At 52.9% G+C, this 18,008-nt stretch overlaps 8 protein-coding genes across 8 annotated transcripts; 1 reads left to right on the forward strand and 7 right to left on the reverse strand.

Moving 5' to 3' along the window:
* Positions 1-364: 364 nt before the first annotated feature.
* On the reverse strand, positions 365-3,939 carry PV06_01947 (uncharacterized protein). The gene has a single exon (XM_016402585.1). It carries the CDS (start codon positions 3,676-3,678, stop codon positions 592-594), a length of 3,087 nt encoding a protein of 1,028 aa, XP_016266482.1. The 5' UTR covers positions 3,679-3,939; the 3' UTR covers positions 365-591.
* A 291-nt stretch (positions 3,940-4,230) lies between these two features.
* On the reverse strand, positions 4,231-5,844 carry PV06_01948 (chorismate synthase). The gene is made up of 2 exons (XM_016402586.1): positions 5,328-5,844; positions 4,231-5,281 (listed from the first exon to the last, which is right to left on the reverse strand). The coding sequence occupies exons 1-2, from the start codon at positions 5,722-5,724 to the stop codon at positions 4,410-4,412; spliced, it is 1,269 nt and encodes a 422-aa protein (XP_016266483.1). The 5' UTR covers positions 5,725-5,844; the 3' UTR covers positions 4,231-4,409.
* A 377-nt stretch (positions 5,845-6,221) lies between these two features.
* On the reverse strand, positions 6,222-7,553 carry PV06_01949 (uncharacterized protein). The gene is made up of 3 exons (XM_016402587.1): positions 7,458-7,553; positions 6,434-7,373; positions 6,222-6,365 (listed from the first exon to the last, which is right to left on the reverse strand). The coding sequence occupies exons 1-3, from the start codon at positions 7,487-7,489 to the stop codon at positions 6,279-6,281; spliced, it is 1,059 nt and encodes a 352-aa protein (XP_016266484.1). The 5' UTR covers positions 7,490-7,553; the 3' UTR covers positions 6,222-6,278.
* A 254-nt stretch (positions 7,554-7,807) lies between these two features.
* PV06_01950 (methionine aminopeptidase 2-1) lies at positions 7,808-9,410 on the reverse strand. Its single transcript, XM_016402588.1, has one exon. The coding sequence runs from the start codon at positions 9,324-9,326 to the stop codon at positions 7,992-7,994; it is 1,335 nt and encodes a 444-aa protein (XP_016266485.1). The 5' UTR covers positions 9,327-9,410; the 3' UTR covers positions 7,808-7,991.
* Positions 9,411-9,573: 163 nt separating this feature from the next.
* PV06_01951 (uncharacterized protein) lies at positions 9,574-11,129 on the forward strand. Its single transcript, XM_016402589.1, has one exon. The coding sequence runs from the start codon at positions 9,675-9,677 to the stop codon at positions 10,677-10,679; it is 1,005 nt and encodes a 334-aa protein (XP_016266486.1). The 5' UTR covers positions 9,574-9,674; the 3' UTR covers positions 10,680-11,129.
* PV06_01952 (uncharacterized protein) lies at positions 10,990-12,762 on the reverse strand. The gene is made up of 6 exons (XM_016402590.1): positions 12,582-12,762; positions 12,440-12,513; positions 12,321-12,369; positions 12,230-12,260; positions 11,543-12,045; positions 10,990-11,419 (listed from the first exon to the last, which is right to left on the reverse strand). Exons 1-6 carry the CDS (start codon positions 12,630-12,632, stop codon positions 11,270-11,272), a joined length of 858 nt encoding a protein of 285 aa, XP_016266487.1. The 5' UTR covers positions 12,633-12,762; the 3' UTR covers positions 10,990-11,269.
* Positions 12,763-12,939: 177 nt separating this feature from the next.
* On the reverse strand, positions 12,940-15,194 carry PV06_01953 (asparagine synthase (glutamine-hydrolyzing)). The gene is made up of 2 exons (XM_016402591.1): positions 14,971-15,194; positions 12,940-14,914 (listed from the first exon to the last, which is right to left on the reverse strand). Exons 1-2 carry the CDS (start codon positions 14,994-14,996, stop codon positions 13,180-13,182), a joined length of 1,761 nt encoding a protein of 586 aa, XP_016266488.1. The 5' UTR covers positions 14,997-15,194; the 3' UTR covers positions 12,940-13,179.
* On the reverse strand, positions 15,185-16,951 carry PV06_01954 (SUMO-conjugating enzyme ubc9). Its single transcript, XM_016402592.1, has 3 exons — positions 16,682-16,951; positions 16,446-16,630; positions 15,185-16,393 (listed from the first exon to the last, which is right to left on the reverse strand). Exons 1-3 carry the CDS (start codon positions 16,714-16,716, stop codon positions 16,140-16,142), a joined length of 474 nt encoding a protein of 157 aa, XP_016266489.1. The 5' UTR covers positions 16,717-16,951; the 3' UTR covers positions 15,185-16,139.
* Between the last annotated feature and the right edge of the window lie 1,057 nt (positions 16,952-18,008).

An 18,008-nucleotide genomic window follows, 5' to 3' on the forward strand; every position in this document is an offset into this window, starting at 1 on the left:
CCTAATTTGGTTGTGATTCTACTCCGTACAGAGCCTTTGCGTTGGAATTGTTTTGGTCTGACACGAACCACATCCGTCAGCAATTCCGGCTCCCTTTTTGTGCCTGGCCCATTCACAACATGCCTCATGCCACCTACCAGCCTCCATCGGCGTTCGAGACTACATGTAAAATGCCATCTTCAACAATGCTGGACGTGAACTGGATTCTGTCAAACAGACAGGTTAAATACAGGGTCCCGAAATTAGGGATTTACACTGGCGTCCTCCGATCTCGGTGACAACCTGGACAGCACCGACCACACGCGCCTCAACCCATCCACCATAAACATGGCTGACAAATGCAGAGAACACACCAAAGGTACCCTTGAGGAGCAAGATGGATTGACTGTTCATCTAACGACATGTAGCGAATATACACAGCACATTGCCAACGCCAACACCTTCGCTCGGCTTGAGACACACCAACCCACACCCAGTCCTAGAATATCAGATAACCCTCCCAACCCTGGTCTCTATACTGAAAGAGCACAAGAATAAGTTAAGTACAAGAATATAATCTGCAATCGTGGTCCAATGGCACCCGCTGGTCACTCAGTGCTCCCTCTCTTTCCCTTTCGTTTGAGTCGTGGGGTCGTCAGGTTCATAATCTTCATCATCCCCTTCCCGAACGCTGCTCATCCTTTTGACATGTTCCCTCTCCTTGTCTTCTTCATGGTCGGCTTCGCTTCTGTTGCTGCTTAACAGACTCAGTGCATCGGCATTGACGACACGCAGCTTCTCCTTGGGCACTGTGAACATAACCTGGACTACTCTTTTCTGCACGGCAGTTTCGACGTCCCAGTCATCGTCATCGTCGTCCAATTCCTGGTTATTGTCGCCGATAGCTAGTCTCGGCACGGGTTTCCTTTGCACCGAGGATGGTCCAGCTTCACCTCGATCCGGCAGGTCTTCGTCCCAGTCCTTCGCTCCACGTTTGCCCTGCCAGAACGACGATGCTCCTGCACTTAAAGTCCTGCTCGGAGCGACGTCTCTCATCTCAGCTCGCTTTGTCGGGCTTGATTGTGTACTGCGGTCTTCCAGCGCGCCGACCCGCTCCTGGACATCGACGTTGCCGGTGCCTGTAAAAACACGTCGCATACTACCCAGCAGGTTCATGGCTTTCCGAGTCGTGCCAGAAAGACTGCCTGCTCTCGCATATCTGTCTGCTAGAGTGTTCTCAGGCAATGTCTTGTATGATCGATTGACTTGAGGCTGACCACGTGTCTTGAGCAGGCCCTGGTTCTCACCTACCGTAACAGGGCCCCAAGGATTGCCACGAGCAAATGCGTATCTGTCGGCATTATCGCTGGCATTTGGACGCCCCGCCGAATCAGTGTTCAAAGACACACTCCGGTTTGATGGCGCTCGAGCAAGACCCCCGTTATTCAGGGATTCGTTCTGAGCTGTGCGGCCGCCGCCAAATCTACTCATCGCAGCTGCAGCCCCTGCAAACAGCGCATAGCCCGCACTAACACTTCTTTGAGAGACATTCCGCGATATCGTGCCAGCCATGGACCTTTGAAGCGAAGAACTGGTGAATGCGCTACTGTCAGACAAATTGCTTCCTGTACGGTCTGACTTTTCTGGTGAACCTCGCCCTGAGTGGTCTCCAGCAGTGGTTGGTGGACGAAATTGAGAGAGGTTCGAATGTGTTCGACTGTGCGCCTGACTAGTGTTTCTCGAGACGCTGAATGACTCTGCTGCAGATTGCCAATCCTCCACCCAGCCTTCGACTTCTTTCCTTCGTTGTGCTGCCGGATCTTCAACAGCGGTCACAGGGTCCTTGAACGGATTGCTTTGGATGGAATTGCGATCTAAGTCGCCCTGAAGACCCTTCGCGCGCCTGGAAAAGCCGCTTTGGCTGCCCTCGTCCTCCTCGTCAATCCGGAAAACGGGACCTGGTACCCCGGTAGGTGGGTGTTGATTGAAGGGTCCAAATCCCAGGGGTGCTCTATTGCTGAGACTTCTCCTCAACCCTCGAGTAGGACTGGGGACCTCCATCAGTACCCCAGTACGCTCTGCAAGCTTCGAATAATTGCCGTCTTCATCAGAGGGCATTTGCAGTTTCCCAGCATCTCCCGGAGCAGTGACTGGAGCCCAGGGGTAAGGGTTGCCGGAACTTTCAATGTGCTTTTCCTGCATAGCGCCCCAGCTGGCAGAACGAAAACTGGGAGCATCCCTGTCAGTATGATGTGGTGGGGTGGGTGATTGAAAGCGACTGCCCAAGGCCTGTTCGCGCAACTCCTTCTCCCTTACGGCTCGCTTCTGTTGCAGTTTGCGCGAGTACAGAAGCCAGACAATTGCCACACCGGCGGCTGCTGCTATTCCTAGACCAAGTCCAGCGCCCAAGCCGGCCTTTTCTGCAGGTCGCAAACCCCCCGATGATGAATTTGAGCTCGCAGCGGCAGTTGGCGACCCAGATGGGTAAGGGTTTGTGTATGTACTCGTCCAAGACATTGTGGTGGTGTTGAGAAACAACATGTCTCCAACTGTTCCGTCTCTTTTGCGTGTGCCTGACTTGCCAATGGGAAACCCCCCGGAGATCACCATGACGTCTCCTGGTAGCAGAGCAGCACCATGACCGTAGACCCCTGATCCGGCAGAGAAAGGGTTAGAAGATGCAGACGGTGCCGTCCATCTCCAGGCGCCTCCACCACCGTAGCCTTGTCCGACTTCAAGTACGACCAACTGCGGTTGTGCAGGGGTCGATATGTCTCCTACCCAACCTCCAACCACAATAATCCTCGACCCGTCCGGTGTCAGTATGGCAGTATGTCCAGATCGAGGTTCGACTGTGGTCCCGTCCGTAGGCTGGGCAGCGCCGACAAATGCCCAAGACTCTTGTGGTAGAGAAAATATAGCCAGTTGAGACATGTTGATGAATGCAGTTTGGGTGTGGCCACCGAGCAGGACAACATTCTGTTGTTGGGAGACACTTGTTTCAGACGTGTTCGAGAAGATCGGGGTCAGTGGTGTTATCGTGAGCCCAGCTTCGGCGATAGGCGGCGCTCTTGCCCCAGTCAGAGACAGTTGATATGGTGAACTGCTCGAAGACTCTGAGCTCGGAGCCAGTGTCAACATGGTGTTCGAGTATGTGGCATCTGAAACCCAGTCTGCGGTATTGGGGGTGGAAGTGTCGGGACACATCCCTCCGAAGACGTACACCGACACATCATCACTGGAATCCGTAGGAGAGAAGGAAAATCCCGCCGATAGGTATCTGGGCCGTAAGGATGCATCGCTTGTAGAAAGCGGGAACTGTGTCCAGGTACTATTCTTGCCGTCGCCTTTTGTTCCAAGCCTCCACAGTCCAATCTCTTTCGTACTATTGTTGCAATCGCCTGCCAATACTGTGATGCCTTCGTCATCAGGTATTGCTATGAATGCTTCTGGAGTCGTCTCGGACAGGAACGGCAGGGTTTCCGAGAGTCGATCCTTCGTCGATGTCGAGTTGAAGCCATGAGAGATGTCTAGCGAGTACAGTGAGAACTGGGAGGACGACGGCTGCGGTGAAAATATGTATGCGATCTCGCCATTCTCGGTTGGTATGATACGTGTCGGGTTGTAGGGAAGTTGCGCAGACACAGGTGTAACGAAGGCCAAAAGACCAGCGTGGAACAGGGCGTGTGGGAGTAACATATCTCAGCGATTGTCTTCAAGTCATTGTCGGGCTGGTTCGGTACTTGCGACGTTGAGCAAACCCATCTGCGGCCGAACGGTCGAAGGAGAGGATGGTCGGGCTGCTGTTGTCAAAAGAGGTGGGAGTCGAGTTCCCCTCTGGTTCTGCGACAAGATTTCGACAGAGACTACACAGTCTGGAGGCTGGAATGCGTGATCTTTGTCGCGGGGCAAATCAGCTGTATGTGGTACAAGGGTCGTAAACAGATGCGGATAAGTCGCCAGCCACGCTGACCACAAGTTTTGATCAAGGGTTCCTGGGCGACCAGCGGTTGTGCAGGGTTTGCGGCAGTCATCAAACGCGCCCAATCGGCATGGAGTTTGTGCAATGGATGTGGCACCTCTGTAGTAGCTAGAGGTTTGGCCGCATGAACAGCGAGATCAAGGATGTTTTGATTTGGTGTGTTGTCACGACAACGGCGTGAGATTTAGATAGCCGAGTCGCGCCAAGTCAAACTTGTAGAGCATTCTATGCGACCTTTATCACGACCATTGCTGTAAAACACTAGTATTGCGCAATCAGACCTATTGCTAGTTTACAGTAGAGCCGGACGGCGTGCTTCTCAGCGCTCTACGTTTGGTGCTAAAGTCACATAGTCTAGGGGGACCATAACCCTGTCTACGTACAATACATTAAGAGTCCAGACCCAATCACGTGAACAGCGTGCCAACAGTGCATTGGCGCAGCAATATCAGTTCATGCCATTGCTTGACGCGGCCTTTAGATGCTCGCCGATCTTCTTGATGTCCGCAGCAGTGCCTGTCTCTTTGGCGGGTAGAGTTGTTTTCAAAGGCGGCAAAACACTCCTGGCACCCTCCCTGGCCACTTGAGACAGGAGGGCATCCATGACGACCAAGGCCGACATAGCCTCGACGATTGGCACAGCTCTAGGTACGACACAGGGATCATGTCGGCCTTTTGCCTCTAGAAGGCCATCTTCACCACCAAATGTGGCGGTTTGCTGTGCTTGCCCGATCGTCGCAGGAGGCTTGAAGGCTACTCTGAAATAGATGGGCTGTCCGTTCGTAATGCCGCCCTGGATTCCCCCGGAATTGTTCGTTTTGGTGACTAATTTCCTCTTTCCGCTTTCATCAGGCTCTGCGGCCATGAAAGGGTCGTTATGGATCGAACCTGGTACTTCACAGCCGCCAAATCCAGAACCTATCTCGAAGCCTTTGGTAGCTGGGATACTCAGCATAGCTTTGGCAAGTTCTGCTTCGAGCTTGTCAAAGCAGGGCTCTCCTAGCCCAATCGGGCAATTTCGGATCACACAGGTCACTGTCCCTCCGATGCTGTCACTGGCGTCGCGAAATTTCTCGATCACCTTCGTCATGCGCTCCATGGCGCCTGCATCGGGACATCGGACAGGAATGAAAGAATCGACTTCTTTTCTCGTGATCTTTGAGATCAGAGACAGGAATTCTGGGTTGGTCGAAGGTGATGGATGGTTGACTGTGGGAGGGAAGAGGTGTTCGGATCCCACAGACGTAACGAAGGCCACAATCTCAACCCCATGAGCCAGAGACAAGTATTTCTCTGCGATGGCACCGGCCGCCACTCTGCCTGCGTGGGTTTAGCATGTGATATGTCAAAGGAGCCGCAGTCGTACCTATCGTTTCGCGGGCACTGCTTCTGCCTCCGCCACTGCTCGCCTTGACACCGTATTTTTCCAGGTAAGTAAAGTCAGCATGGCTCGGTCGAGGGTAGAGGTCCATTGTCTTTCCACCATAATCCTTTGGTCTTTGGTCTTCATTCCGTACGATCAAACCGATGGGCGTCCCAAGCGTGACGCCGAACTCGGTCCCAGACTGAATTTCGACTCGATCTTTCTCGTTCCTCGGCGTAGTCAGTGCAGATTGGCCAGGCCTCCGCCTGGTCATTTGTGGTTGAATATCAGCCTCTGTCAGTTGCATTCCAGGTGGACAGCCATCCACAATACATCCGACCGAACGGCAATGTGATTCGCCATAGGTGGTGACCCGAAAATGTCTGCCAAAGGTAGACATTTTTGAACAAGTGAAGGACAACCTCCACAGCTCTCCAAGTTCCTCACACGATGGGTCAGCAGATTACAATCGTCCTCGAAGTCGTCGAATAGTCAACTGATCATTAAATCTAGAATCCTCAGTTCACTGTATTGAGGTCAAGGAAGTGGAGGAAGTTTTCTCATGTATGAGTCGTCAAGCACCCACTATGCCGAAGAAATCCCAGAAAGGAAGCTAGAGCGAGGACAAGGCTTCGCCAAGATGGTCACATGATCAGTCTCCTGACACTACTTCTGACCATACGAGGATCCGTACACAATACTCACTTCTACATGATGAGTGGGCAATTTGTTCGGCTGTATGCTTTCTGACGAGGCTGCTGTTTTAGCTATTCTGTTAGTGTCTCAGCTGCTGCCAAGCTCTTCTGCAAGAGCGGCGGGTTGCAAGAGATTGCAAGAGAAGACTGGGCAGACTACGGGTCGAGAGGTCTCGGGAACCTCTCTTACAAAACGTTTATGTCGTAGAATAGGATGATATTGCGAGACATGACAATGTTGTGTCGCTCTTTCATGCCCTCAAAGCGAAGCTTTCAACGGGCTCTGCTGACCCTTGGCCACCAAGTTCGCTACCTCCTTTGCAACTCCCCAAGACAATTCATAACCCTGGTGTGCGTCAACATACGTAACAGGAACGATATAGTGAGATGGCCTGGGGGACAACATGAACTTACCGAACCACCCGCTCCATAAGCATGGACAAGTTGCAAAGTTCTCTTTCCCTTCCCTTCCTCAGTCTTTACCTCCATCATCTCCGTGCACAACCTCAACCCTCCTCTTCTCGTTGGCCTCCGGCCCACGATGTCTCTGATGACTTCAAACCCGCCGTCTACCACGATGGACGGATACATCACCGCGGCACGCTCCAGCAGCGTCCTCCGCACATCCTCGTTCGCGCCTGAGGACCAATCCCCCGGATTCTTCGTGCCCCCAATCACAGTTCCACCCTCCAATGGCCTCGGGATTATGAACGTCCAGCTTCCGTCCTTGTTCTGCTGGGTAATCGTCCTGTGGCAAGCGTTCTTGACAAGACACGTCTGGCCCTTGGTCGGGAAACATTCAGGATCTCCGAAGCCGACGCCGGAGCAGTTGACGACGACTTCACTCTTCGGCGCGATATGCGGCACCTCCTGTAAACTGACCAATCTCATGCGCAACGTCTTGCCACCTCGGTGAATGAATCGTCTCATCAAGAACGCGCAGTAGACAGGGGAGTTCAGACTCCACGCTTGATACGTGCAGCCCCATTGCACCCCACTAGGTAGTTCCGACTTGTGGAGGACTCGGAATCCATCCGTGTCGCCGTAGCCTCCCTGTAGACCTACGTAGCTCCCGGGAGGATCCTCGAAGTATTCGCGCCCTTCCATGAACCTGATTCCGGCTTCTGGGTGCGTCGAAGCTTGGGTGCGGAGCACAGCGTTTGTCACCGTCATGAGTTTCTGAGCACGAACATCGGCTGGCGTCAGGGCTGGAATGGGTCGGTAGTGTGCTCCGGCCCAGGGCGAAGCATAGTTGATCGACTCATCACCGGGGAATTCCGAGGCGATGATCAAGACTGGCTGCTTGATATGTTCTTGGAGTGTCAATGCAGCCGTGAGACCAAGTATACCGGCGCTGGGATGTGTCAGTACGTAGAACAAATAGTGAGTGGCGATGCGGAGGAGTTGAGGTGTTGACAAGAAAAGTCACCAGACTCACCCTACGACCACAATTTTACAATTCTCAGCCATCGTAAATAGATGATGATCTTAGCAGCATCAAAAGCCAGGAGACCTGGCATGTGCTGCAAAAGTAGAACATGTGTGGAAAGATCAAGTACCTTAGTTTCCAATGTCGTGTGTCGACGTCGTTATCAGTCACGGTATATTATTTTCCCGAGATGTTGTAAGGCGCAACACACCACCTCATCACAATATTCGGAGAAGGCCACGACAATGTTCGTGCTCAATTCTTAACGAGAACAAAAGGACATTATGTCAGATCTCCAACTTATGGGACGGTGTTGCATGTAGGCAAACGAGAGATCATTAATGGCAGCATATTCTAGGAGCGAAACGGAAGCTTTTCTTTTCATTCAATTCATAATGTGTAACCATGGATGTCGATAATCGACTGCGTTTTGAATATGGTAACCTTGGGAGAGTGGCCTTGAGTTGTTCCTTCATTGCCTTGAAGATGTCTCCTCCCCAGAGGCTTCAATAGGCCATGGTCATCTCACGAGATCCCGACATTCTAGTAATCGTCACCACGGCTGACAACTTCCTTGACGTTTGGCCTGAGCAAGATTGTATGTTCAAACTGGGCCGTGTAGCTGCCCTTCACATCCACCAGTGGCGGGTAAGCCTCAACGATGCCTGACTGGACCAAATTGTTCAGCCCGAGTAAATATTTCTCCTGTCCAAGCCGATCAAGATACCGACGGCACCAAGGGATCGTTCCAAAATTCTTCTTGATGACGTTCAACAGTGACCTTGCACTCTGCACACGCAGGGCCGTGTTGGGGGCATCGGGTCGCAAAGCATAGTGGGAAACTTCTAAGTCGTCCACGACATATCCACGTCCAGTACTGCCGAACGTCTCGATTGCAAAAATCTCCCCTTCTTCCATTTTGGTCTGGTCTCCACCCTTCACGATCGGCACACTCTTGCCACCGTGAATACTGTGCTGCACGATGTCGTGCCCGTTCAGGTTTCGGATGGCCTTGACAGGGTAGGTCTTGCCATCGAGCTCGACCTCGTAGGACTCCATGGCTTCTTGGATAGCGGCGCCAATGTCACACACCCGCACGTCGATTCCAGCCTCACGAATGCCGGTGTTGGTCGCATCTTTGACCGCAGCCAAAAGGTTATCGTACTTGGGATCAAAGGTCATGGTGAATGCCGAGTCCACGATGCGTCCATTTACGTGTACACCGAAATCCACCTTCATGACATCCTGCTCGCCGAGCACCCACTTGTTCCCTGCGTTCGGTGTGTAGTGTGCTGCGATATGGTTGATGCTCAGTCCCGTGGGAAAGCCGACGCCACCTTTGATGTTGTCTCCTTCTTCGAGACCCCAATGGCCCGTGAGCGCACGGGTGCCGTTCTCGATGCCCTCTGCGATTTCCGTCAAGGTCATGCCCGGCTTGATATTGGCCTGCGCCCATTGACGGACTTGACGGTGGACTTCAGCACCCTGGCGGTATTCTTGCAGGAAATCATTGTTGATCCGGTCAAGGTGGCGCTTCTCTTCATTCGTCGTACGATAGGCATTGTCGTTTTTGTATTCGACTTCCTCACCGACCGGGTAGCCGTTGGGAAAGAGTTGGCTTACGAGGACGCGTGGAGGGTCGGATTGTACTTTGGGAGCGGCCTTCTTCTTCTTTGGCTTCTTCTTTTTCTTCTTCTTTGCTGCACCACTTGCCGTGTTTCCGGTGCCGTTTGCGGTGGCATCGTCGTCCCTGTCTTCATCGGACTCGTCCTGGTCTGAGACATGGCCGTTGGTGCCGTTTGCGCCGTTGGCTTGAGGGTTGGCGCCGTCATTGTTCAGAGCGAGCTTGGACAGCTCGTCTGCAGTTTTGGATGCCATGGCACGGAAGATTGGGATTGTGCCAACAACAATACACACACAGCGTACGCAGAAGGAGTGTTTGGTTCAACGAGGGGAGAGAATATCAGGCTGCGGTCGTGGTGGCCGGGCTTTCACTTTTCTCCGGGCTCGGGCGGGAAAAATTGCGGGCGAGTCAAATCCGCCAATGAACGAAAAGAGCGAGTGCCAGAAACTGCAAGACGTCACATATTCGTATATTCGATCCTCCCTGAAGGTCTCGAGATGTCGGGTTATCACTACAATAAACAGCTACATGATGCTTTGACCCCGTTCTTTATACTACAATTCAAGAACTAGCGTAGCGGCGTCGATTCTCAAGTATGAGGCATGATCCTACGCCCGACTTCCCTCTCATCCCTCACATCGCTCCGCGGCGCCGGTCCTTTTCACTTCTCCCTTCTCGACCACGGATGCTGCACACGCACGTGCACGCGCGCACGCACGAGGAGCTTGCCTCATCCTTCTACGACCACGTCCACCCTTGATCAAGCTCTGAGAGTACGATGTCCGAATACTAGAGGACGACAGACACGTGCCTTTTCGCAGTCTTGCGGCCCCTTATCCTCCGCGGCCCACCCTCCCAACCACTATGCCATCCTTCGCATCCCTCCCGACGCCACACCTTCGGACCTCAAGAAACAATTCTACGTTTTGAGCAAGGAAACCCACCCGGACCGCAACAGGCAAGACCCCAAGGCCGCCCAACGTTTCGCCCAGATTTCCGAATCGTACAGCGTGCTCGCCAACCCGGAGAAGAGACGTCGGTACGACAGGGACGTGTACCACGTGCACCACGGCGGCCACCACCACACGCACTCCCGCGTGCATGGTCACCACTCTTCCCACACGGCGCACAAGAGTTACGCCGGATCGCGACCGGCGACGGGTCTCTCGAAACGCCGCAGCGCCTTCAAGGGTCCTCCACCTTCGTTCTACGCCCACGGGACACCCAGCGCGAACACGACGAGCCAAGCACAAGCCAGCGCGGCCGCGCAGGAGCAGGCACAGGCAGGGACTTTCAATTCGGCGGCGTTTACCGACGCTGACGCGCGCGGTGGCTTCGCCTTCGATCCAGAAAGTACTTTCAAAACCCAGACGCACGAAGATTACCGGCGTGCGAATCGACGTGCGGCGGAGGTGGAAGCCGCACGCGCCGCCGCCGCCGAGGAGAATGACTTTTGGGGCAGGTTCATCATCGTCGCCGGCGTCATAACCCTCAGCGTCAGCGTCGGCACGATAGTGGTCAGCATGGCGAACACACCGAGGGGTGGCCTCACGAGAGCGGATGGAAGTCGAAGGGATGGGCCGCGCAACGACTGGACGAAAGCATGATGTGGCCCCGGGCCGACCGTTGTTACTGTACTCGTAAGAGGGCTCGAGTGCCTGTGTAGACGTCGTTAAGAGGATGTTTGCTTGGAGCCGGCGAAACTAGAATTTTGGATCGTTAACCGTCCACGCCATATATATGACACATGTTTTGACAGACTAGATATCGGCACTCTCAGGCTCGAGTGCTCCTTTACAGCATCGGCGAAGAGAAGGACGCGTTGTTGACAGATGACCCACAAATGGATGGGACACTGGCGACATTTCGAGATCTTTTGTCAGAGTAAAATGTGAAAGACGGGGTGGGGTGATTGCATAGAGGAAGGAGAGAAATTTACTACATTCTTTGCGACTAGTTGGTCTCATGGATGCGTTGCATTGAAAAGGATGACAACAAGCCCTTTCATTCCCCGTTCGAACCTCGAATGGTACGCGCAGATCAAAAAAATATTGGACACATTTCCTTGTTCCCCTTGTTCTATGCTTTCTTCCCCCTTCCGTCGCCGGTCTTTAGTTTCTGTACAATCTCAAAGCCGCGGACCGCTGCCGTATCCCGCCTCGAAGACACGGGGTAATGGTGGTGGGTGACGTTTCCTTTATCCTTCAAAGGTGAAGGAGGCACCCACCTTGTGCGCGGCTTGGTTGAGGTTCTGGGTGTCGAGGCTGGCGCCGAGACCGAGAGTGACGCCGGTGCCGAGCTTGACGTTGTACGCGAGGGCGGCGATACCGCGGTCGTTGATCTTGGCCTATCAAGTATCATTCTGTCAGCATCTGGTACTCTCTTTTGTTCTCTCGGAGGAGAAAAAGGGAGGTCGATTTGTGTCTTGGGTTTCCGGCAGTGACCAAGAGACCTGTGACAAAAGACGTACCTTGGCGAACGAGCTTGGGTCGAGCTTGTACTTGGTCGCAACCTCCAGACCGACGTTGCTACCTGCGGTCGAGTCCCAGGTGGCCTTGGCGCCGGCCTCGACCTCGGTGTTGACCTTGTGGTAGTAGCTCGCGCTGAAGACGCTCAGGTTGTTGGTCGAGGTGACGGCGGCGGCGTAGCTGCCCTGCGAGTAACCGGCGGCGAGGGCGTAGCGGGTGATGGCGGCCTTGCCGACGTCGTAGCCTCCCTCGGCGCCGATGAGGAAGCCCTCGTGGCCGAGCGTGACGTCGAAGGTGGCGGTGGGGCCCTTGAACAGGTCGGTGAACAGGCGCGTGTGGATGTTGGGCTGCTTGTAGAACAGGTTGAGCTTGCCGCCGTACGTGCTCTTGGCGGGGAGGTAGTTGGACAGGACCTCGGCCTTGAGGCCCTTGGTCAGGTTGTCCTCGAGCTCGACCTTGAAGTCTAGGCTGTTCGCCGTGGTCCAGGTGTTTGTGATGGTGAGGCCTGCGAAGGGGAGGTTCTCAGAATCAGCCAAAAAGATCATACAAATACCGCCAAAAAAAGCCGCACGGTCGCACCAGCGCAGCTCAAGGGGGGGTCTTCTCGCAAGGTCGAACGTGGACGCCGACCGCGTGGAGCCACCACCATCAAAAAGGGACCAGGGCTGTGAAGAGGGAAGGTCACATACCGGCAGCCTTGTCGGAGTATTTCCCTTCAATCTTGCCCCTGCCGTTAATATGTGATATTCTAAAGTTGTCTTGTGATATCGTTGTGCTCACCGAGCCAGAGATGGGTCCATCGTGGGCAGATTTTCCCTTGACGTTGAAGCTGCGACACTGGTCAGAGCCTGCTCGGTCCAAAAGTCCATCCTAGAGGAAGGCAAGGGAAAAGGCCATACGTGACGCCGTTGGGGGCTTTGGACTTGACCTCGAGGTTGGCCGCGGTGGTGTGGTAGAAGTCCTTGTTGAGGAGCTGCGGGAGAAGGTGAAGGTCAGCTAGAGGTCCATTCCCGCGCCCGCAAATGGGTGGGATTGTCTTACGTCGTTCGCTGGCTTAGCGATGTCGCTGAAGGGGACGGGAACACCGGACATGATGGCGGGGATAGTGAGCAGTGAAGAGGAGGGACTTGTAGAAGGGAATAATCCAAATAAGACGAGTACACAGAGGTCAGGGAGAAAGGGCGGACAGATTGATCAGATGGACACCTCAATTGGGATGGAACTTGAAGCTCAAGCAATGTTTTCGTTCTCCAACTCCGAGGGCCAATCAGCTCTCCAATTTCAACAACGGTCGTTGTCGGAAAACTTCCCCTGAAAAGACCGTCGTTTCGGCAAAAGCAGGAATCACGGGTACAGAGTACGGAGTACTGGCCACCTATACAGAGCCTTATGGATATGATGTAGGTAAAGATACGGAATACTGTAATAGTCTATCTGTATATAGGGGTATGTCCATTGTTTTACTAGTACTGTACTTGTGCCGCAAAACTATCCCCCAGCTCCTCCAGGTCTCAAGTTGTGAATAAAAGGAAGAGATCCGCCCCGTGGACCTTTTGTTGAGCTTTTCGACTTTAGATTCATTGTCCCTCAGAAAAACCAGCCCAACTCCGACCAATGCGGCGTAACCCTGTGACTTCACTCATGATGGAATCACATCTCCGTTCTCATATCTTGCAACATGGGTTGCAATCGCTCTTCCGCTGGGATCGCTCTGCTTTGACCAGGTCGGAGTCCACCTCATGACGGTCGATGCGCAATACGGTGGGAAATGCTGATCAAACATCATGCGGTACCAGTAGGCTTCCTTGCTGTCGGGAATGTCGTTGCCCCATTCAGCTTTGGGGTTCTTCATCATCTCATCGGTGACGTTGAGCTCCGCATTGTCCTTGAGCGCGTCAATCCAGCCATAGCCGACACCATCGCTGAACTGTTCCTTTTGCCGCCACAAGATGTTATCGGGAAGGTAAGGCTTGGTTTCCGGTTCGTCGGTCGTGTCGAATGCTTTCCGGATAATGTATTTCTCGATCCTGTCCTTTGTAATCATCTTGTCTGCTGGGTCGATGTTCATGGCGACTTCCAGGAATTGCTTGTCCAGGAAAGGTACTCGAGCCTCCAAACCCCACGCCGACGTCGACTTGTTGGCACGAAGACAGTCTGCCAGATGGAGGTTCTTTACTCTGCGGACAGTCTCCCTGTGGAATTCTTCCTTGTTGGGCGCAGCGTGGAAGTAAAGATAACCACCGAAGATTTCATCACTTCCCTCACCACTCAAAACCATCTTCACTCCCATCGCCTTGATCTTCCTGCTAAGAAGATACATGGGTGTCGAAGCGCGGATGGTCGTCACATCGTAAGTCTCGAGGTGGTAGATGACATCTGACAAGGCATCTAAACCCTCTTGGATGGTAAATGTGAAGTCGTGATGCTTGGTGCCCAAGAACTTGGCAACTTCGAGGGCGGCTTTGGTGTCCGGCGCATTGGGGAGGCCGATGGAAAAGGAGTGGAGCTGTGGAAGGAATGTGACGGTGGACAACTCGTCCTCGTCGTCAATGCCGACGAGCTTGGAACCAGTCTGCGGTGCATCGCCGTTGGCCTGGCTTGTTGTACCATTGGTTTGAGAGTTGATGAGATCTCGCTGACGGAGTGATTCCCGCTGGGCGATAGAAGCGACCAGGCTGGAATCCAAGCCACCAGAAAGAAGGACACCGTACGGGACTTCGGCCATGAGTCTCTTCAGCACCGATTTCTCCAGCGTCTTTCTAAGGAGTTTGTAGTCCACAGGCGTCGAAGGGACCTTTTCAGGGTCCCACCATGATGGCTCGAAGTATCTGGTGAGCTTGTCGGTTTTCGAGTCATAGACGTGACCAGGAGGGAAAGAGAGGATGTTGTCGCAGACCGGGGCCAAGGCTTTCAATTCGGAAGCGAAGAAGACTGCACCTGGCGTTGTGCTCGATCGACCGAGGTAGAAGGAGGTGATCCCAATGGGATCCCGGGCGGCAATCGTTCGATCTTGGGTCTTGTCGTACAGAACGAATGAGAACATGCCGTCCAAGTGCTTGGGAGCATCGATGCCATACTGCATGTACAGTGGGATGATGACCTCACAATCACTGTGTGTCTTGAAGTTGTACGGCGTCTGGAGATGCTTGCGCAGAATTCGGTGGTTGTAAATCTCGCCATTGACAGCCAGAGCAATGCTTCCTTCATCGTTGACCAGAGGTTGTGCGCCAGTGTCGACACCCACAATACTCAGGCGCTCATGGCAGAGAATTGTGTTGTTTCCAATCCAGTTGCCCGACCAATCGGGACCACGGTGTCGAAGGCATTTGACACACTGCAGTGCAGTGGTTTTGAAGGTGGCTATCGACGGATGACTGCAGATGAATTAGTACCAGTGCTGTTAACGGCGTCGCAGCGCGCTCCAACTTACCCATGACAGGCAAAGATACCACACATGACTGCCCACGAGACAAAGGAACACCTTATTTAGGAGGGTGTAGAGAATGTAATCGTGATTGCGAGGTCTGAGAGAGTGTGGGCGGGCGTGGGCGTGGGATAAATAAAAAAAAAAGAGGTGACTGCGGCGTTGGTCCCGAAATTTTGGAGCGGGATGAATGACTCAAGGCTCAGCGACGGAGAATCGACTGCGACTCTGGCTCTGGCTTTTTGTACCAGAAGGCAAAATCAAAAATTAATTCTGTTACTCTCACTCTGTAAAGGTCCATCGGATTCTCTACGGACTTCCACTTCGGTCACCTTGTCCCATTCCTGGTCTCGTGGTGTTGAAACTCGCCTCACCTCGACACTCTTCCCTTGCAATCGATATCTATCCCACCTTATTAGCTGGAAACGATAAGAAAATGACCAACGGTGGAGCATGAGACGCCGATGGCCGCCCCTCACTCGAATCACCTCATATCATTACGAGCAAATTGGCTCATGTGCCAGTGAGTAACGGCCTTTTTTCTTCGCCCCTGCGGTTGAATATTACTATCTTCTTTTGTCTGGGCCAATATGCCATATTCCCGAAATGTCTACACCAATATTTTGGACACGCGACTCTTGTACTTGCTATCACGTATAGGTCGACGCTTACTGGCGCAAAATATTACATGTCTTCCCCTGCTGCAGGCTCTTGGGCAGCGGTTTAGCCAGGCTAAGCCAATAAGAACTACCATGTCTTCCCTGCAGATTTCCGACCCCGGGCTCGTTTCTGTGCAGAGCAAGTTGATAGAGCCCCCCACGCTTTCACCCTTTGGGGAGTGTTGCGAGCCCCTGGGAAATCGTCAAAGGCTTTGTGAGCCTCTCCATCCTATTAGGTCTCAACAAGCGGCAGATCCTTGTAAACTTTGTCCCTCTCGATCAGCAACACGTGGAATGCATCATGCTGGATTTGAAGTCGCGAATGACTCCTCCTGACTGCCCAAAATCTTCGTTCGCGCCTCTGCGACATGCACCTAGTGAATTCTCTATGCCGTAATCTCCTAAAAAGTCCCTTCCCACTGAATTGTACCGTGACGCCTCGCTGAAATCCATGCAGACATTGTTCATTGAATCATCCCATTAGTATCATCGCCCATAGCACGCTGTCCAATGCTCTCACAGTGCGGGATTTTCTTTGACGATGCTTTTGATTTTCCGCTCATATGCTGCTCTGTCTTTCTTGAATAGGTTGTATGCATCAGCCTGAGCCGGCGATTCAGGGTTTGGGTCGTTGAGCAAATCTTGGATGCCAATAAGAATCTGCTTGATGGTGATTGCCGGCTTCCATCCTTCTTCCTCGTTCAGGATCGAAAGGCAGACGGTGCCGGACGGATAGACGTTGGGGTGGAAAAGAGGGGGGACGAATTTGCCTAGATGCTGGTGAGACGGTCTTCTTGCGCATGTGCGACGGATGCGCCTTACATTTGGGTGGTTTCGTAGGGTATTCGTCCGGAAAGGAGAGTGTTAACTTGAACAGGCCGCCTTCCCAGATGGTCTTTTCCTTTCCTGGTATTCCCACTTCCCAGTTCTTAAGGTCCAGAACACCATTGGTACCTCGGACGGGCTTTGCGAAGAAGCCGAACGGGTGGTCGCGTCGCCACTGTTTCCTACAACATCCAGTCAGCGAATGCGCAATCTCATGTTGACGATATACTGACCTCTCCTCTTGGAGGCGATTGAAACAGAGAGACATCGTGAGGAAAAGGCTCCCTCAGACTAGAAAAGTGGGTTTGGTTCGTGAGGAGAGTCTAGCTGCGATCCAGCCGAGGGACTCAGAAATAAAAGAGGCTTGGAGATGTTTGCGCAGTCGGGAAGATTGTGTAAGCCTGATTGTGAGTTGGTGCAAAGCACAAATTTGAAGTGAAGAAAGAATTATATTGCAAGAAAGAAACAGGGAAAAGTTGAAGTGAATAAAGACTGAATTGAATTATTATATGAGGCGAGGATGGAGGCTGCGGCAAATAATCCCGCAAGGCACGAGTTGTCGCCGGCGAGATCTGCTTGGCAGCCCATCACATACATAACCGCATTTACGTTAGTTAGGGAGTATCCATATCTCCTCCACGTACCCTCTGCCCCCGCATGCATATGCAACGCCGTTTACTACACAGTTCAAGGAGATTCATGTTGTGATAAAGGACTGCAAGTCTGGAACGAGGTGAGAACAAGGTCGGAAACATGTTTTCATTAATCTATGTAGTCAGCCAGCCTTGTCGACACTATTTTGTCAAACCTCTGGCAATTTAAAATGCATCTCATTCTACAGCCGTTTATTCCCATATCAAAGGGTTCTGCGTATCATTTGAGATTGAGTATCTTTGTGTTGTAGTTTCCGAACCCCCTTGTATCCCTTTGGGCACGACCAAAGAGCAAACCTCACTTAGTCAATGAGACGTCTTCATTGTGGGGCAGGCCACTATCATCATCGACAAAGCCTCAAACTGTTCCCATCTGCGAGAGAATATTGTTGATGTCCTTGTCCGCCTCTGCCCAGGATTTCTCAATAACAGACTTGTGGGCGGCACTTCTCGGCTCGAAATGCACTTGGAATGGTAGGGGCCGAGAATTGAAGCCTGAAGTGAATGCCATGTCATCAATCTCCAGTCGCACGCCATTCTTGTAAACGTGTTCAAAGCGAAACGCCCAGAGCAAGCGGGCAACGATGATAAACATGGAGTTTTGAGAGACATGCTGGCCGGTACACACACGCCGACCGAACCCGAATGCATGGAGCGGGAGATTGGGATTCTCAAGCCAGCGCTCAGGGAGAAATTTTTGAGGCTCAGCGAAAACGGCCTCGTCCATGTGAATAGACCAGTGGTTGCCAATGACAGTTGCTCCCTTTGGAATGCGGTAGCCCATATACTCGTCATCGGTGATGACACTGTGAGGGATCCCTCCCGCGGAAACGGGGCGCCAGCGCAATGTTTCCTTGACCACTGCGGTGATGTATGGGAGATTGTGCTGGTCGTCGAAAGTAGGCAG

This window comes from Exophiala oligosperma, assembly GCF_000835515.1.
Source record: "Exophiala oligosperma strain CBS 72588 unplaced genomic scaffold supercont1.2, whole genome shotgun sequence".
NCBI lineage: Eukaryota > Fungi > Ascomycota > Eurotiomycetes > Chaetothyriales > Herpotrichiellaceae > Exophiala > Exophiala oligosperma.

Bases quoted from the DNA above. Each gene is read 5' to 3' on its own strand.
- PV06_01953 (XM_016402591.1), bottom strand. From the start codon at position 14,996: ATGTGTGGTATCTTTGCCTGTCATGG. The intron at 14,915-14,970 runs GTAAGTTGGAGC...ATTCATCTGCAG, and splicing joins GGTATCTTTGCCTGTCATGG to TCATCCGTCGATAGCCACCT.
- PV06_01947 (XM_016402585.1), bottom strand. From the start codon at position 3,678: ATGTTACTCCCACACGCCCTGTTCCACGCTGGTCTTTTGGCCTTCGTT.
- PV06_01951 (XM_016402589.1), top strand. From the start codon at position 9,675: ATGATCCTACGCCCGACTTCCCTCTCATCCCTCACATCGCTCCGCGGC.
- PV06_01948 (XM_016402586.1), bottom strand. From the start codon at position 5,724: ATGTCTACCTTTGGCAGACATTTTCGGGTCACCACCTATGGCGAATCA. The intron at 5,282-5,327 runs GTACGACTGCGG...AAACCCACGCAG, and splicing joins CAGTGCCCGCGAAACGATAG to GCAGAGTGGCGGCCGGTGCC.
- PV06_01949 (XM_016402587.1), bottom strand. From the start codon at position 7,489: ATGGCTGAGAATTGTAAAATTGTGGTCGTAGG. The intron at 7,374-7,457 runs GTGAGTCTGGTG...GACACATCCCAG, and splicing joins TGTAAAATTGTGGTCGTAGG to CGCCGGTATACTTGGTCTCA. The intron at 6,366-6,433 runs GTAAGTTCATGT...GACGCACACCAG, and splicing joins CTTATGGAGCGGGTGGTTCG to GGTTATGAATTGTCTTGGGG.
- PV06_01954 (XM_016402592.1), bottom strand. From the start codon at position 16,716: ATGTCTCTCTGTTTCAATCGCCTCCAAGAGGAGAG. The intron at 16,631-16,681 runs GTCAGTATATCG...TGGATGTTGTAG, and splicing joins AATCGCCTCCAAGAGGAGAG to GAAACAGTGGCGACGCGACC. The intron at 16,394-16,445 runs GTAAGGCGCATC...ACCAGCATCTAG, and splicing joins CCCTACGAAACCACCCAAAT to GCAAATTCGTCCCCCCTCTT.
- PV06_01950 (XM_016402588.1), bottom strand. From the start codon at position 9,326: ATGGCATCCAAAACTGCAGACGAGCTGTCCAAGCTCGCTCTGAACAAT.
- PV06_01952 (XM_016402590.1), bottom strand. From the start codon at position 12,632: ATGTCCGGTGTTCCCGTCCCCTTCAGCGACATCGCTAAGCCAGCGAAC. The intron at 12,514-12,581 runs GTAAGACAATCC...CTTCTCCCGCAG, and splicing joins TCGCTAAGCCAGCGAACGAC to CTCCTCAACAAGGACTTCTA. The intron at 12,046-12,229 runs GTATGTGACCTT...TCCCCTTCGCAG, and splicing joins ATACTCCGACAAGGCTGCCG to GCCTCACCATCACAAACACC.